The sequence below is a fragment of the Lissotriton vulgaris genome, chromosome 11 (genome assembly GCF_964263255.1).
Source record: "Lissotriton vulgaris chromosome 11, aLisVul1.2, whole genome shotgun sequence".
Classification (NCBI taxonomy): Eukaryota; Metazoa; Chordata; class Amphibia; order Caudata; family Salamandridae; genus Lissotriton; species Lissotriton vulgaris.
In genome coordinates this window covers 1,027,946,570-1,027,959,912 of record NC_141699.1, presented here as the reverse complement: position 1 = coordinate 1,027,959,912, position 13,343 = coordinate 1,027,946,570, and the positions used below count along the sequence as shown (strand labels likewise).

At 43.8% G+C, this 13,343-nt stretch overlaps 1 protein-coding gene across 1 annotated transcript in view; it reads left to right on the top strand.

Annotated features, from left to right (window-relative positions):
• The window catches only part of LOC147683962 (guanine nucleotide exchange factor DBS-like), a 1,615,891-nt gene that overhangs the window by 1,218,671 nt on the left and 383,877 nt on the right, over positions 1-13,343 (top strand). Inside the window, exon 19 of the mRNA XM_086942584.1 lies at positions 575-667. Coding sequence (XP_086798710.1) covers positions 575-667 — 93 coding nt within the window. The remainder of the gene's footprint in view (positions 1-574; positions 668-13,343) is intronic.

Sequence of the window (13,343 nt, the reverse complement as noted above, 5' to 3'; positions counted from 1 at the left end):
CACCCAAGACCCGGACCCCTACCGAGACCCTACATCACCCGGAGGAGGAAAAAGACATTTCACCTCGTTTTGTACAGTGTAGCCATATCTTTTGTTCACCCCTGTTTTTGTTAAAAGAGCTGCCTCGTGTGCAATAAAAGACCACTATTGCCCACTATATCCGGCCTCCTTTTTCAACCCGCTGACCGCCCACGTTCACAGATGTTTTATTTAGTAATAACAATATAAAAAGTCATTCAGTTTAAAAAAAATATTTTTAAACATGTGAACAAAACATGGCAGTGGATATTAAGTTATATTACATCTCATGCACAGTTGAATTTTTGCATCAAAACTGCACTGAGTCACTTAAAGTTTAAATGTACAGTCATCAAGTCATCTTAGTTAGTATCATGGTATTGGATCTTTAGTGCAGGCCTTTTTAAAAATGTTGAAATATTTTTCAATATTTTTGCCCATTTATCATTTGATGTAGGCACATGTTATAGCAAGTGAAAGCTCGTGGCCTTTGCTAACGGTGTTTTGAAAAGAACCTTTTGTGTATAAATGTGTAAAACATTATCTTTTTTTTTAGAAAGAAGACCTTAAAGTTTATGAGAAATACTGTCAAAATAAACCAAGGTCAGAAGCTTTATGGAGACAGTGTGGAGACAGTTCTTTTTTTCAGGTAAAGAAAATGTGCACTCCCAATAATTGTGATTGTTGTTTGTCTTCCTTGATTTCTTTAGTGGATATTAGACCCCTTCGCTACCAGGCCTCCCCCACCCTGCCTCCCGACCCCCACTCCCGTGCCAAGCCCATTTTTGGGGGGCTTTTTGAGGAAGTTCGCACTTAAACCCCCATACATTTTTGACCACATAAGGTATCCATGATAAATTAGCGTGCTTTTTTCCAAAATCCTCAGGATTCTAAACGTACCCCATAAGAGAATATGTGACGTTACAACGTCACATATTTCATCGTGATAGGTAACAACGTGGACATTACATTCTCCGCGCTGTTACCACGCATGGCATTACAACACGAGTCATTTGTACAACTTGCACTAGATGACGCGCTAGACTTAGGAATAGTATAAATAATAGGCAGACCTTTGTCAGAAAACCGAAACCTTCAACAAAGTTTTGGCATTTTACTGGGACATAGCCTATTTTTTGTGCTTTCAACCTACTTCCAGTTAGTAGTAGAAATGGGTGTGAACCCAATAATGGACACCGGACAGCTTTACATTTCTGAAAAGACAAATTCCATATTCAGCAAGGGGTCATTTCTGTAGATTCTTTAAGGTTTTCCTATAGAAAGTAACATTTAAAATAAAAGCATATTGAAATTTAGTTGAAAAAAACTGTCATTTTTGCCAATGTTTTCACTTGCAATTTCTTCTAATGTTACGTTATGTTATGTTATGTTATGTTATTGGGCTCTTTTATAGCGCATGACTCACCCAGGGGCATCACAGCGCTTACCAATAAGGGGCAGAAATGTCCAAATGTGTGCTCCCTAAAAAAAATTTAAAAAGGGGGAGCAACCCTTGCCTAAGGCGCCACTCCCTGACATACCCATAGACATATCTCTGGTACCTAGTGGGCTTTATGCTGAGGAAGGGGGGGGGGGGGGCACCAACCCCTAGCATACCAACAAAAAGTTCATGTTGCCTAGTGGGCTTTCTGCTCTCCCAGGGGTGCAGTTTGGGGGCAAGTGCCCCAATATGCCCCCTTGGTGGGGCAGAAAGACTTTGGTTATTTGTTAGGGGGTGAGGGCATTGGTATGCCCATTATGGGCAGCCCCCACCCCTGAACTGCTAAATAAAAATAGTTTAATAGTTCCTGGCTTCCTAGTGGGCTTTCAGCCCCCTGGGGGGGGGGGGGAGAAAGACTGAATTTATCCAAGAATGTTGGGGGAGAGCAAAAGCCCTTGCCAAAGGGGCCGCTACCCCTCCCTGGTGTCTTCTGGTGGATGCCTGCCTAGGGATCGCCCTTCTGCGGCGACCCCTACGCAGGGATCCACTAGGGAAGGGTACCAGTCTCCCCTTTCTCATGATACCTCTCCCGTCTGCTTCAGTGCACGGGGGCTGAGATAGCCCCACTGTAGGAGAGTAGGGTCTGCTTCCTATGGTTACCCCCACTTTTTGCTGTGATTCACTGGTTTTTCGACTTTAGTATGGCTGTGGACCTGCTAATCAGGACCACAGCCTAGCTGTTCTCGCTCTAAATTGATACCATGTACTTTAGGTACATACCAGATTGGTTACTGGGTCACCCTTGTGAGCCCCTGTATATGGTACCCTAGGTACCCAGGGCATAGGTGCACCCTAGGCCTACCAGGGTCTGCAGCATGTAGTGTGACACCCCTGGTTAGCCTTCTGAACTGACACCACAGGCCTGTACTTACAGCCTGGGTAAGGTGGTGTAATCACCCCTTACTTAGATATAGTATATCTATATCTACCTTATATTTAGACACATAGTGACCTATAAGTCTCTCCTATGGCAGGCCTTGACAATCCTGGAGACAGAGTGCTTGGTTTTGTGCGAGAAGGTGCCCTAGCATGAGCTGAGCCCCTCTGCAGCTTTCAGAACCATCTCCTTATAGCTGTTCTATGATATAGCCATACCATATACTCTTAAGTGCATTATAATCCTCGCAGTTAATGCTAACTTTGGTTTAGCTTTATCAAAAAATTGCTGTGTAAGGTGTAGAACACTTTGGAATACTACCCCCGCCAGTTCTGGACCCCCCTCAGCCCTGCTTGTAACAAAGCCACATGTCAGTAAAGTGGTCTGTAAAACCATGTACTAGGTTCACCTTTATGGCTTGTAAGAAGGCTTTCAATGCCAAGAGGATTACCCACAACTCCAACAAATTGATCTCAAGGCATCTTCTCATACTGTGTTAATCAATCAGCTGCTTGCCCTTGGAATATGGGGGTCAGTGCTAGCACGGTGTACCTCCTTCTTGCAAAATCGATCCCAGGGGGTGAAAATTGCGAACTTTGTGTAATCCCTCGAGCAAAATTCTATGGGAGTACCACAACGTTCAATGTTAAGTCCACGCCTTTTCAGCCTATACATGACACCCTTGACAGATCCTAACTGAAGCATGGCAGGCAATAATCAACTTGTCAACAGAGTTGATTCTAACCCGTCTATGGCCACCGCCAAATTTAGAGTGGTCCTGTATGTGGTAGCTGGTTGGATGGAGTCAAACTCCTTGACCTTAAATGAGGCGTGGCCATCAACCAAGATGGCTGACACATATTAAGCCCAATGCCAAGCCAGTACAATCTGTAATTATCCTGGCCATCAGCGCCACTCCTCGACTCACTCTGCTTGGGGGGAGGGGGACGGACACATTGAGGAGCCGGTGACAGCTCCTTGAGCGGCGGGCCCGTGGTAACTGAGCGGCAAGTCCTGGAGCGCTTGGCGAGAGCGACGAGGCACGCAGCAGGTAAGGCAGTGCGTGGAGCGCCTGGGGAGAGTGGCTGAGCCCGGAAACAGGCATGCAGCAATCTTGTCTGGGGTGGCTGACGAGCTCACAGGGCTGGAGGGAGACAATCTCCCTTTGGACAAACAGGCCTGGGAGACTAAACGGGGAAGAGGAGCCCTGGCCAGTTTGGTGCACAGTCTAAATATCGATTCCGAAATATCGACCCACAGAAATATCGAAGGTAAAGAATATCGAGATCAAGAATATCGTTGGACTGAATACCGACTCTAAGGTAAGTAATATCGATTTTTTTTATATTGATGTAAGTAATATCGGAGTTAGTAATATCGATATCAAATATATCGATGTTACTAATCTCGATGTTAATAATATCGATATTTGTATTATTGTTATGTATTTTATTATGTATTTAATATTTATGTGTTATATGTTTTTGTTAAGTATTCTACTGGTTTTAAATTATATGTATACTATTTTTATATGTTAATAATGTTATTTTTAAGTCAATTTTGTGTTTTAGTACCAGAGCGGGTTGTGGGTTTATAGGGGAACAGGGTGGGAAGTATTTTAATTATACTAAATTAATTTTTAATTTTTAGGAATATTAAAATAATTTTAATACATTTTTGCGTTTAAGTTCTGTAGCGGGTTGTGGGTTTATAGGGGAATTGAGTGGGAAGTAATATAATTGTAATTAAGTAATGAGTTATTCATTGGTAATACATTTTTTTAATTGGTAATTAATGTTTTTAATTTGCAATTCTTTTTTTTCTTATTTTTAATTGTTAATTACTTTTTTTACTTGGTAATTACTTTTTTTAATTGGAGATTAAGATTTTTAATTGGTAATTAATTGGTATTAATTGGAAATTATTTTTTATTTTCTCAGGTTATTTTTTGAACAGGGGAAAAACAATGATCGTTAAAAATTCGGAGGCAGCTTTGGTGGATAGTAGAGTTACAGAGACGGCTAGATACTTGGGGTTGGAAATTTCTGCAAATGTGGATGACATTGTGCATTGTAACTTAGAGCCCTTGCTACTTAAGACCAAATCTGATTTTAACAGAATGAATAGTTTACACTTGACACTGTTGGGAAGGTGCAATGTTATAAAGATGCTGTTCTTGCCCAGAATTTTATACTTCTTCAGATCCATCCCACTGGAGGTTAACAAAACCAGGCTCTCCGCCTTCAATCAAGCTATCTCTAAATGTTTATGGGCAGGGAAGCACCCGTGGAGAGCGCTGAAATACATGACCCTTCCTAAGACGCGGGGTGGGTGGTCTGTCCCCGATATGTAGATCTTTTATTGGGCTGCAAATCTTTGTCAGATGACTGATCTGTTGGGGAAAGGTCCTCCAGGGGTTTTAGTCTGATCTTATTCGTCTATTTATAAGTTACTGCTTGGAAAGGAGGCACATGGGTCTTTGATGCAGCATATTGATGTTGCCTACTTTAAAAGAGTAAAGTTCAAGATCTTGCTGGGTGCTTTCAAATTTTTGGACCACGATTAGGAAAAAACTAAAGCTGAATAGGATCCACAGGTATACGCCTTTTGCAAAACTTCTACCAGAAATCTTCAACGATGGCTATATGGAAATCTAGAGGGAGAAAGGGATTAGATATATTGGGGACTTAATAAGGGATAACACAACACTAACATTTGATGCAATAAAGGAAAAATTCAGAGTGGGAAATAACCACTTCTTTAAATTTTGACAAATTTGGGATTTTTTTCTGAAAAAGAATATTCGGGGCTATAAAATCCCTCTTATGGAGGCGGCCCTGGGGACTCAAGGGGTATCCATCTCTAAGGGGTTGATTCCGATTTCGGGAAAAACCGCTCTGAATAGCCGTTCGGAGCGTTTTTCCGGTGCAAATCGTACCCTGCAACGTCCCCCGTACGTACGACGAAGTACGATTCGTACCAGGAGCTGGACTCCGTACGAATCGTACAGAGACCGTACGAATCAAAATCCCCGTATGAATCTCCCTCGGAACCCGCTGTACACGACATCTGTACAGTTCGCGGCTGTTTTTTCCGACCCGACAAGTACGATTTGTGTCGGGTACGCACCGTACGACCCCTTTTCTACGGGAGCTGAAAACAGCCAGAAAAGCAGAGTTCGCCCCGAAACAGGTACGGAACGCCCCCCCCCTGCCATCATCGGGTGTACGAACCGTACCCCGCGATCTTGGGGTGTACGCACCGTACCCCATGTTCTCTGGTTATACGGTGCGTACACCCCGCGGGGTACGGTCCGTACATCCCAAGATCGCAGGGGTACGCACCGTACCCCTGCTATCATGGGGTGTATTCACCGTACGGTGTGTAAGTGATTGTGTGCTTTCCGTACGAATCGCCCTTACCGGACATGGACCGTTCGAATCGCGTCCTCATACCCCGGTCCGGATCGTACTCGTTGGGTCGTACGGCATGTGTACGAGTCGTACGGTTCATTGTTTCAGGCTTGCAATACGTACGGATCGCGACGAATCGGACGGATTGACGGCATACGGATCGTACTACGCGATTCGGACGGACGGGTACGAATCCTACGGCGATGGCTCCGGATAAAAATCGTACGGACCTTTTTTTTTCCAGGATCGGAATCGGCCCCTAAGTGTTGCATACTGCTTAGTGATACAATGGAGGATGACCTCGCTAAACATATGGACCAATGGCAGGATAAGGTTCAGGCGGACGCAGGGGTGTGTGAGGAATCCTTGCTGCTAAGTTCAGCAGCAGCCATCTCCACCAACAAACAAGTTCAATGTTTCAAAACATGGTTCAACTATTATATCACTCCTTCTCGGATTTTCAAGTGTGGGAGGCTCTACAGGTATTTATTGCTCTCGGTGTGGAGAGCTCGCTTCTGATAGTGTCCACTTGTTTGCTACCTGCTCCCGCTTAACTGAATTGATTGGAAAAATGGCGTATTATGTTAAACAAATTTTGGACTATGATATAATGCTGTCTCCACAAGTCATTTTACTGGGGGTCAGCAATCAGGCTTTGACAGTGCCCAGGGAGATCATGCTTTTTATTATGATGGCTGTATTTAGGCTTTCTATAGCAACTGTTTGGTTAGACAAAGATCCTCCCTCAGTGCACTGTTGGCTGGGAAAACAGTTAGCTACATATCGTTGGGAGAAAGAGATATACAAACTTAGAGGCCTGAGAGCTAGGAAAAGAGGGGGGGGGGGAAATCTGGTCTCCAATCAGCACCTGCAATAATGAACCTATGTTTTAATTTAAGTTGAAGAACACGGCCATATGTGCTTGAAACATTCCGGATATGGCGGTATTCTGGGGTAATACAGATAATTTCAGGGAGCTGACACAAGACTTAATTGTGTAAAAAGAGGAGCTTAGAGGAAGGGCACTCGTCCCTGCAATACCTGCTTAATATATGTATTTTCTGTCAGGAACTTATTTGCTGTTTTCTTTGTCGCAATCTAATCCAAAGTATAGCCTCCCAAGGTTCTGGGAAAAAGGGAGGGGGGGAGGGTGGAGGATTAAAACAAAACAAAAATGGATATATATTATGTTTATGCTTGTATGGCATGTATCATTTACAATTTTTCCTTTTCCCTTATATATTTGTAACAAGCATACGTTAAAAAAAAAAGGATTTTTTTTTTATTAATTGATAATTAATGTTTCTTAAAAAGTATTTTTTGGTATAAAAATCATGTTATTGTTTAATATTTTTTTACTCATGAATCAATTTTTTATAATTAATATGTTTTTGTTATGAAAAATGTTATTGTTCAATATTTATTTGGTAATTAATATTTATTAATTACTATTTATGGGTACTTATTGTTATTTTATTGTTAATTAATTATTCAATACTAGTTATGTTTAATAATTATTAATGGGTATTTGTAAATGATGTAGTGTTATTTAAAAATTAAATTATTTTAAATATAAAAATTATTTATAAGTAATTTTTACCCCTACGCTATCCAACGCTTTCCCTACTGTTGCACTTTCTGGAGTGGGAATAGTAATTTTTACCCCTACGCTATCCAACGCTTTCCCTATTGTTTCACGATCTGGAGTTGGATTAGTCATTTTTACCCCCCTCGCTAGCCAACACTTTCCCTACTGTTGCATTTTCTGGAGTGGGAATACCCACGCTTACTGTAGTTTCTTGTGGACTTTGAATAGTAGTTTCATTTCTTTAGCTATTTAATATTTTTTTTAATTATTTTAGATAATGTAATATATAATTAATTAAAAAAATATTAAAAGTATATTTAAATATTTTATTTTATGAAACATAATTATTTACTTTTTATTTATGTTATTGTTTTATGTTTGTAGATATATTTGTAATTTATACTATTTTCCAATAATGTATTTTATTAAAATAATTACTAAAACATATTAAGTATATATTATATATTTTATGTATATGTTTAATTAATGTTTTATTATTATATATGTATTATTTATAAATGCTAAACATTATTACATATTTTTAACTATGTGTATTTTATTTAAGTATTATTTACTTGATTTTACACTTTTTTTTAACAGAAAAAAACAATATTTTTAATTACGATATTTTTAACATCTATCATTTTTTTCTCGATATTTTTATACTAACCATGTTGTAGACAGGATGTCGATATTCTTGCCTTTGACATTCCTGCGTCGATATTTCTCTAGGTCGATATTTTGTATGTCGATATTTTGTTAGTGGTTCGGCCCGCTTGACAGAGGGCTTGACCGAGGAGCTGAGAGCAAGAGATGGAGCGGGCTTCTCTCGCGACGAACTGAGCATCGGACCCAGACCCCTCCAACACCCTGACCGGAATCAGTCACCCATGGACAAATGAATTGGGCGATATGACAGGTGGGGATGAACAAGGTAGCCGAGCACCATTAGAGGAACCGGAGCAGAGGCCTGACTCTTGGGACTACCCCAGAGCCCCTTATACAGTACTACTCTACCCGCTTATATGTACTTGCTGGGCTGCTCCAGAGGGGAGAGCTGGACACTGGGGGCGCTGCCCCCCTCCACCACAATGCCCCCTGCGTCGCCAGGAGATCGCTTCACTCTGGCACACCTAGAAGCAGAGAGCCCAAAGACCAAATAAGACTGCACACCTAGGCCACACATATTGGAAATGCACCTAGGAACACAGTCTTTCTTCTACATTGAGACTTGGTGAGAAGCTACCGGGTCTCCCCTGGCCCTCTTCTTGTTCGCTGGGGTGCCTCCCCTTTAAAAGACCTTTATTCTGGCTCCCAGTCAAAGTACTATCACCATGCTTCATAACTGAAAGCGCACATCCCTCATTGGTCAGACGGCTATCTCAAAGAGACCCACCAAGACTGATGATTGACCACATTCTTCACAATGCAAACCTCAATCTCATCCTCTGCGCCTCTCAAAAACAAGGCCAACTAGTGAAGTAGTGTGGCTCACTGGTTAGAGGCGGCAGACCCGAGAGCAGAGGACGGCCCGGGACCAGGGTTCGATTCCCGACGCGGCAGGTTTCTGGACCAGGGTCAGCGGACTCGATAATTCTCTCGCCTCGGTGCCCACTCTAATCAGCGATCACACTCGGCAACTCTGGGCACTAGCTTGCCTCATCTTCACTAACGGCCCCACCAGACCGCCGGGGATGCCTGGTCTCACCCTGGAGATACCCATTAAGGGTCCATCTCTCAGGGAAGCCAGGAAGGGTTTCGCAGCGGTCGAAGCGCGGAGGTACCCCTTCGGGAGTGATTCCAGCGCTATATAAGCACATAATTAATTAATTAATTAACTACACTGTGGCGCTACCCCTGTGATGGTCTTCCTGGTTTACACCCTCAAAGACCAACAACACCGTGGATTCTTCCTGGAAGTCAAAAAGAAGGTGCAAACATTAGACATCCAATATATGCTGCAGTTCCGGGTTCAACTTAAAGTCCTCTACAAAGAAAAGACATTGACACTCCCCAACCCACCCCCCTCCCCCCGAAGATGCCTGGAGCTGGGTAGAGGAACGACTGAACTTAGCAGACAAACAGGCGAATGCACTGGACCCCACAAGGTCTGGTGGTGGAGGCAGAAGAACCCAAATAGGACATAGCTCTGCAGACTTCTCACCACCCAGTTTTGGGGGTCCAAGGGGCGTTGGAGGAGATGATGCCGTCCTGGATATAAACCCTGATGAACCATTTCCTGAACGCTTACTTTTTCCACATTGTACAACGCAGGCCTTTCCACCACCTGGCACCCCTTCATGGTTTGGTTCTCCTGTGAGACTATCTCTTTCTCGCACCTTCCCGTTTTGGGATTTTTATGGATTACTTCATTAGTTTATAAGTTGTACTGTTTGGGTGACTGAGACTTCATGAGTAGATGTGTGAAGTAGGGGCAGAGAGGGCTATTTATAGGGGTATTACAGCATTGGAGAGACACACGAAGAGTTCAGAGGGCAAAGCCTCACTAGAGGAACAGTTCCACAGAATTCCTCATATACAAGACTCACTCTTAAGTAAGGCCTGTAAATTATTATTATCCCCCACATCACGCTGACAAACCTAAAGTTGGGAAATCTTATTGCATGGGATAAATTTTATTGCATCGTCACATGAAATGTTATCAAGCTCAATACCAAATGAAAGCGTAGCATTGGTCTGAACCACGTCAAGAAATATAGCCCTCAGTTTCTTCTATTACAAGAAAAGCACTTGGTAAGCAAAAATTGGAAATTATTTGGCTGACATGGATTGACCAGGTAATATCATGCGGAATACATTAAAGGTGCAAAAGGCGTAGCTGTAACCCTGCACAACTCTTTCCCCTTTAAAATATTTCCAGTCACAGCAGGCTGCTTCCCTAACAGGCACACTGGAAAGACACACAAGGCCCATTGTAAGTATATACGTCCCCTCAGCGATGATTGACTCGTCATTGACAGCGGTGGCAACCCACCTAGGCTCATTACCCCTGGGACAGTTCTACTCGAAGCTGACCAGCGCTGTGATGGACGCTTAGTTAGGCACCCTTAGTGGAAGGGCAGCTACTAGAACTACCCCGCTTCAAGTATGGGTTGCCTCAACATACCTTAGTGACATATGGAGAAAATGGCACCCCGGTACCCAAAAGTTAACCTTTTTTGCCCACTCCTCCTTCTCCAGCAGTGACCACTTCTTTGCACCAACTACTGATCTGCCAGGGGTGAAGATGGTAAAAATACTTCCCCACAGCCTATCAGACCACTCCAGTGTTGCAGGACGAAGACCGCGTACCCAGATTGATTGGCGCCTTAACATTTGGTGGCTGCAAGATTGAACATTCGCTGATGGCCTCCAGGAAGTGATAATAAATTATTTAGAAGAGGACGTGGGATCAGTGGAATTGGCACTCACTATCTGGGAAGCCTTTAAAGCTCTAGCTAACAGCTCTATTAAGTCACTGATAATCGGTTTAAAAAAAGAGCAAAACACGGAGGCAGATGCACTTAAAACAGACCTAACTGGATTAGAACAAGACATAACAGGCAGGAGGCACAGAGGTTGCAATACAAAAATGACCTACAGTGTATTAAATGGCATACAGCCAAACAGAACTGGCTGGCGTTCAAACACTGTTTATATGATTGGGTAAACAAGGCAGGCTGTCTACTGTACTGGCTGGTGACTCAAGACCAATGGTCCATAGTGATCGCTTATGTCCCCCAGGGTGAAAGGGAATTAACCTATGTAGCCAACACAATCGCCAAGGCCTTTGCAGAATACTTTTCCACACTATACACAAGTCGCAAAACACCAGAGATAGAGTGAACTGTCCAATAACTAATAACCTCAGACTCACTCCCCTTACTATCTATCGGAGCGGGGAACTTGGCGCTCCGATTACAGTAGAGGAAATACAAACTTCCATTGTCTCCCAGAACTCTGACAAGTTCCCCGGCCTAAACCAGTACCCAGCAATTATTTAAGCGTCATTCCTCTTTCTGACCCCATATCTCCTTGCCATGTTTGAGGAAGTGGCGGGAAAAGGCCTCCTGCCGTAGGACATAAAAGGGTTAACTATCGTAGACATTCATAAAACCAGGATAGACCCTGCAGATCTGCACCTCTTACCTCTTGATATCAGTAATCAATACAGAGGCAAAAATATAAGCTACAATTCTGGCTAAGCAATTAATACAAGTACTTACTCCCTTGTCAGCCCAGATCAGAACAGTTTTATGCCTAAACGCGCACCCAGACAGTGTATTCAGTGCTTACAATAGGGCTGGGGAACTGCAGGAAACAGCGGGCCTGGTGCTTATTGATTTCGGAAAAGCATTTCACTCAGTCTATCTACCCTTCATATTCCACATGCTCCACAGGATGAACTTTGGCCCCTACTTTCTACAACTAATCACAACACTATATAATCAACCTTGGAAGAGGGTTTGGATAAATGGGGTGTTGTCATCCCAGTTCCCAGTTGAGATAGGCACCAGGCATGGCTGCCCCCTATCCCACCTCTGCCTCAAGACTGAGTTTCACTTTATGCGGATGACTGACTAGTATAAATGCTGAAGCCAAACCACTTACTCCCTAGGTTAAGATATTCTGCGAATGTATGGCGAAGCCTCTAACCTGCAAGTAAACGAGGCATCGAAATAGGTACCAGTAGTGGGACCCAGTCCCAATGCTGAGAAAATATGTCCCATCCTGTTTATAGACTGAGGCGTGGTCTGGCAGATCAGCCAGATGGCCACTCGCTGAGAGGGCTCTGCCAGCTGAGAAAATATCCTTCATCAAACCTACATTGGGAAAAACTAGCAGCACTCAATAGATAACCCAGGCTCCCTAACCAAGGCGCCACCGGCTGAGCCACTTACTACGAGTGCCGAGCCTGAGATGCCACTTGCCGTGAGGTTGACCTACCGGGACTTGCTGCAGACTAGACGAGCGCTACCCATGAGCCGGGAGGGGCACCCCTGACCAAGCAAAAAGGAGCGGGAGGCATGCACGGTGTATGGGAGCTAACACAACTGCTGCGGTGCACTAGCTGACTGGAAATGGAAATATGCTGTTCACTTACCGGCGTAAGTAGATCCCACCGGCTGTGTCCTGCCCTCGCCTACCGCTGGCCGCAGCCCAATTGTGCCAGGTGGTGCGAGATCCCTGAGGTGGGCCTTGCAGCTGTTGTGAGGAGGACGCTGCGGGGTGCTGAGTCTCTGGCAGGGAACGGACCAAGGGGACTTTGCACACTGAGCAACGGCCGGCGGAGTCTGTTCCTTTTGTAGGCCAGAATGTGCGCTTCACCTCAAAGGTTGTGGGCGTAGGACATGCCCTTTAAAGCTGGACCTCACGTGTACCCACTTAACAGTAACAACCTGTCTGCTCGGTGTGCCCACTTTCCAGGCGACATAGGGAAAACCAACACCAAACAAGACAATTTGTAATGCAAAAAATAAACGACTCAAACGCCATATGGATTCAGAACCAGGCACCAAATCTGAGAACAGGGACGCGGCTGGTAATCAGGGCGGCGACCTTTGAACCCTTGTAGTCGAGGTCAAGTCAAGCCTAAAAACAATCGACAATAAAATAGTATGCTCACATCCAGACTAGATCATGAAAAGCAATAGGTGGACACTCACAAACAGAGATTAGATAAGCTTGAAAACTGCGCATCCGAAGCCCAGAAATTCCAGGCCGAATCCAGAGAACAATTGCTTAATATAGAAAAAGTCTTAGAGGTTATAAAGGCCAAGAATGAGGACCTAGAGGCCCGGTCCTGCAGAAATAACATTCGTATCACACGGAAACCAGAAAACACAGCGATGAGCAAGATAGAAGAATTTGTGGGGAAGTTACTGCGAGAACTGTTCAGATCAGGACTTTCTGGGATGTTTATCGTGGAGTGGGCACACAGGTCTT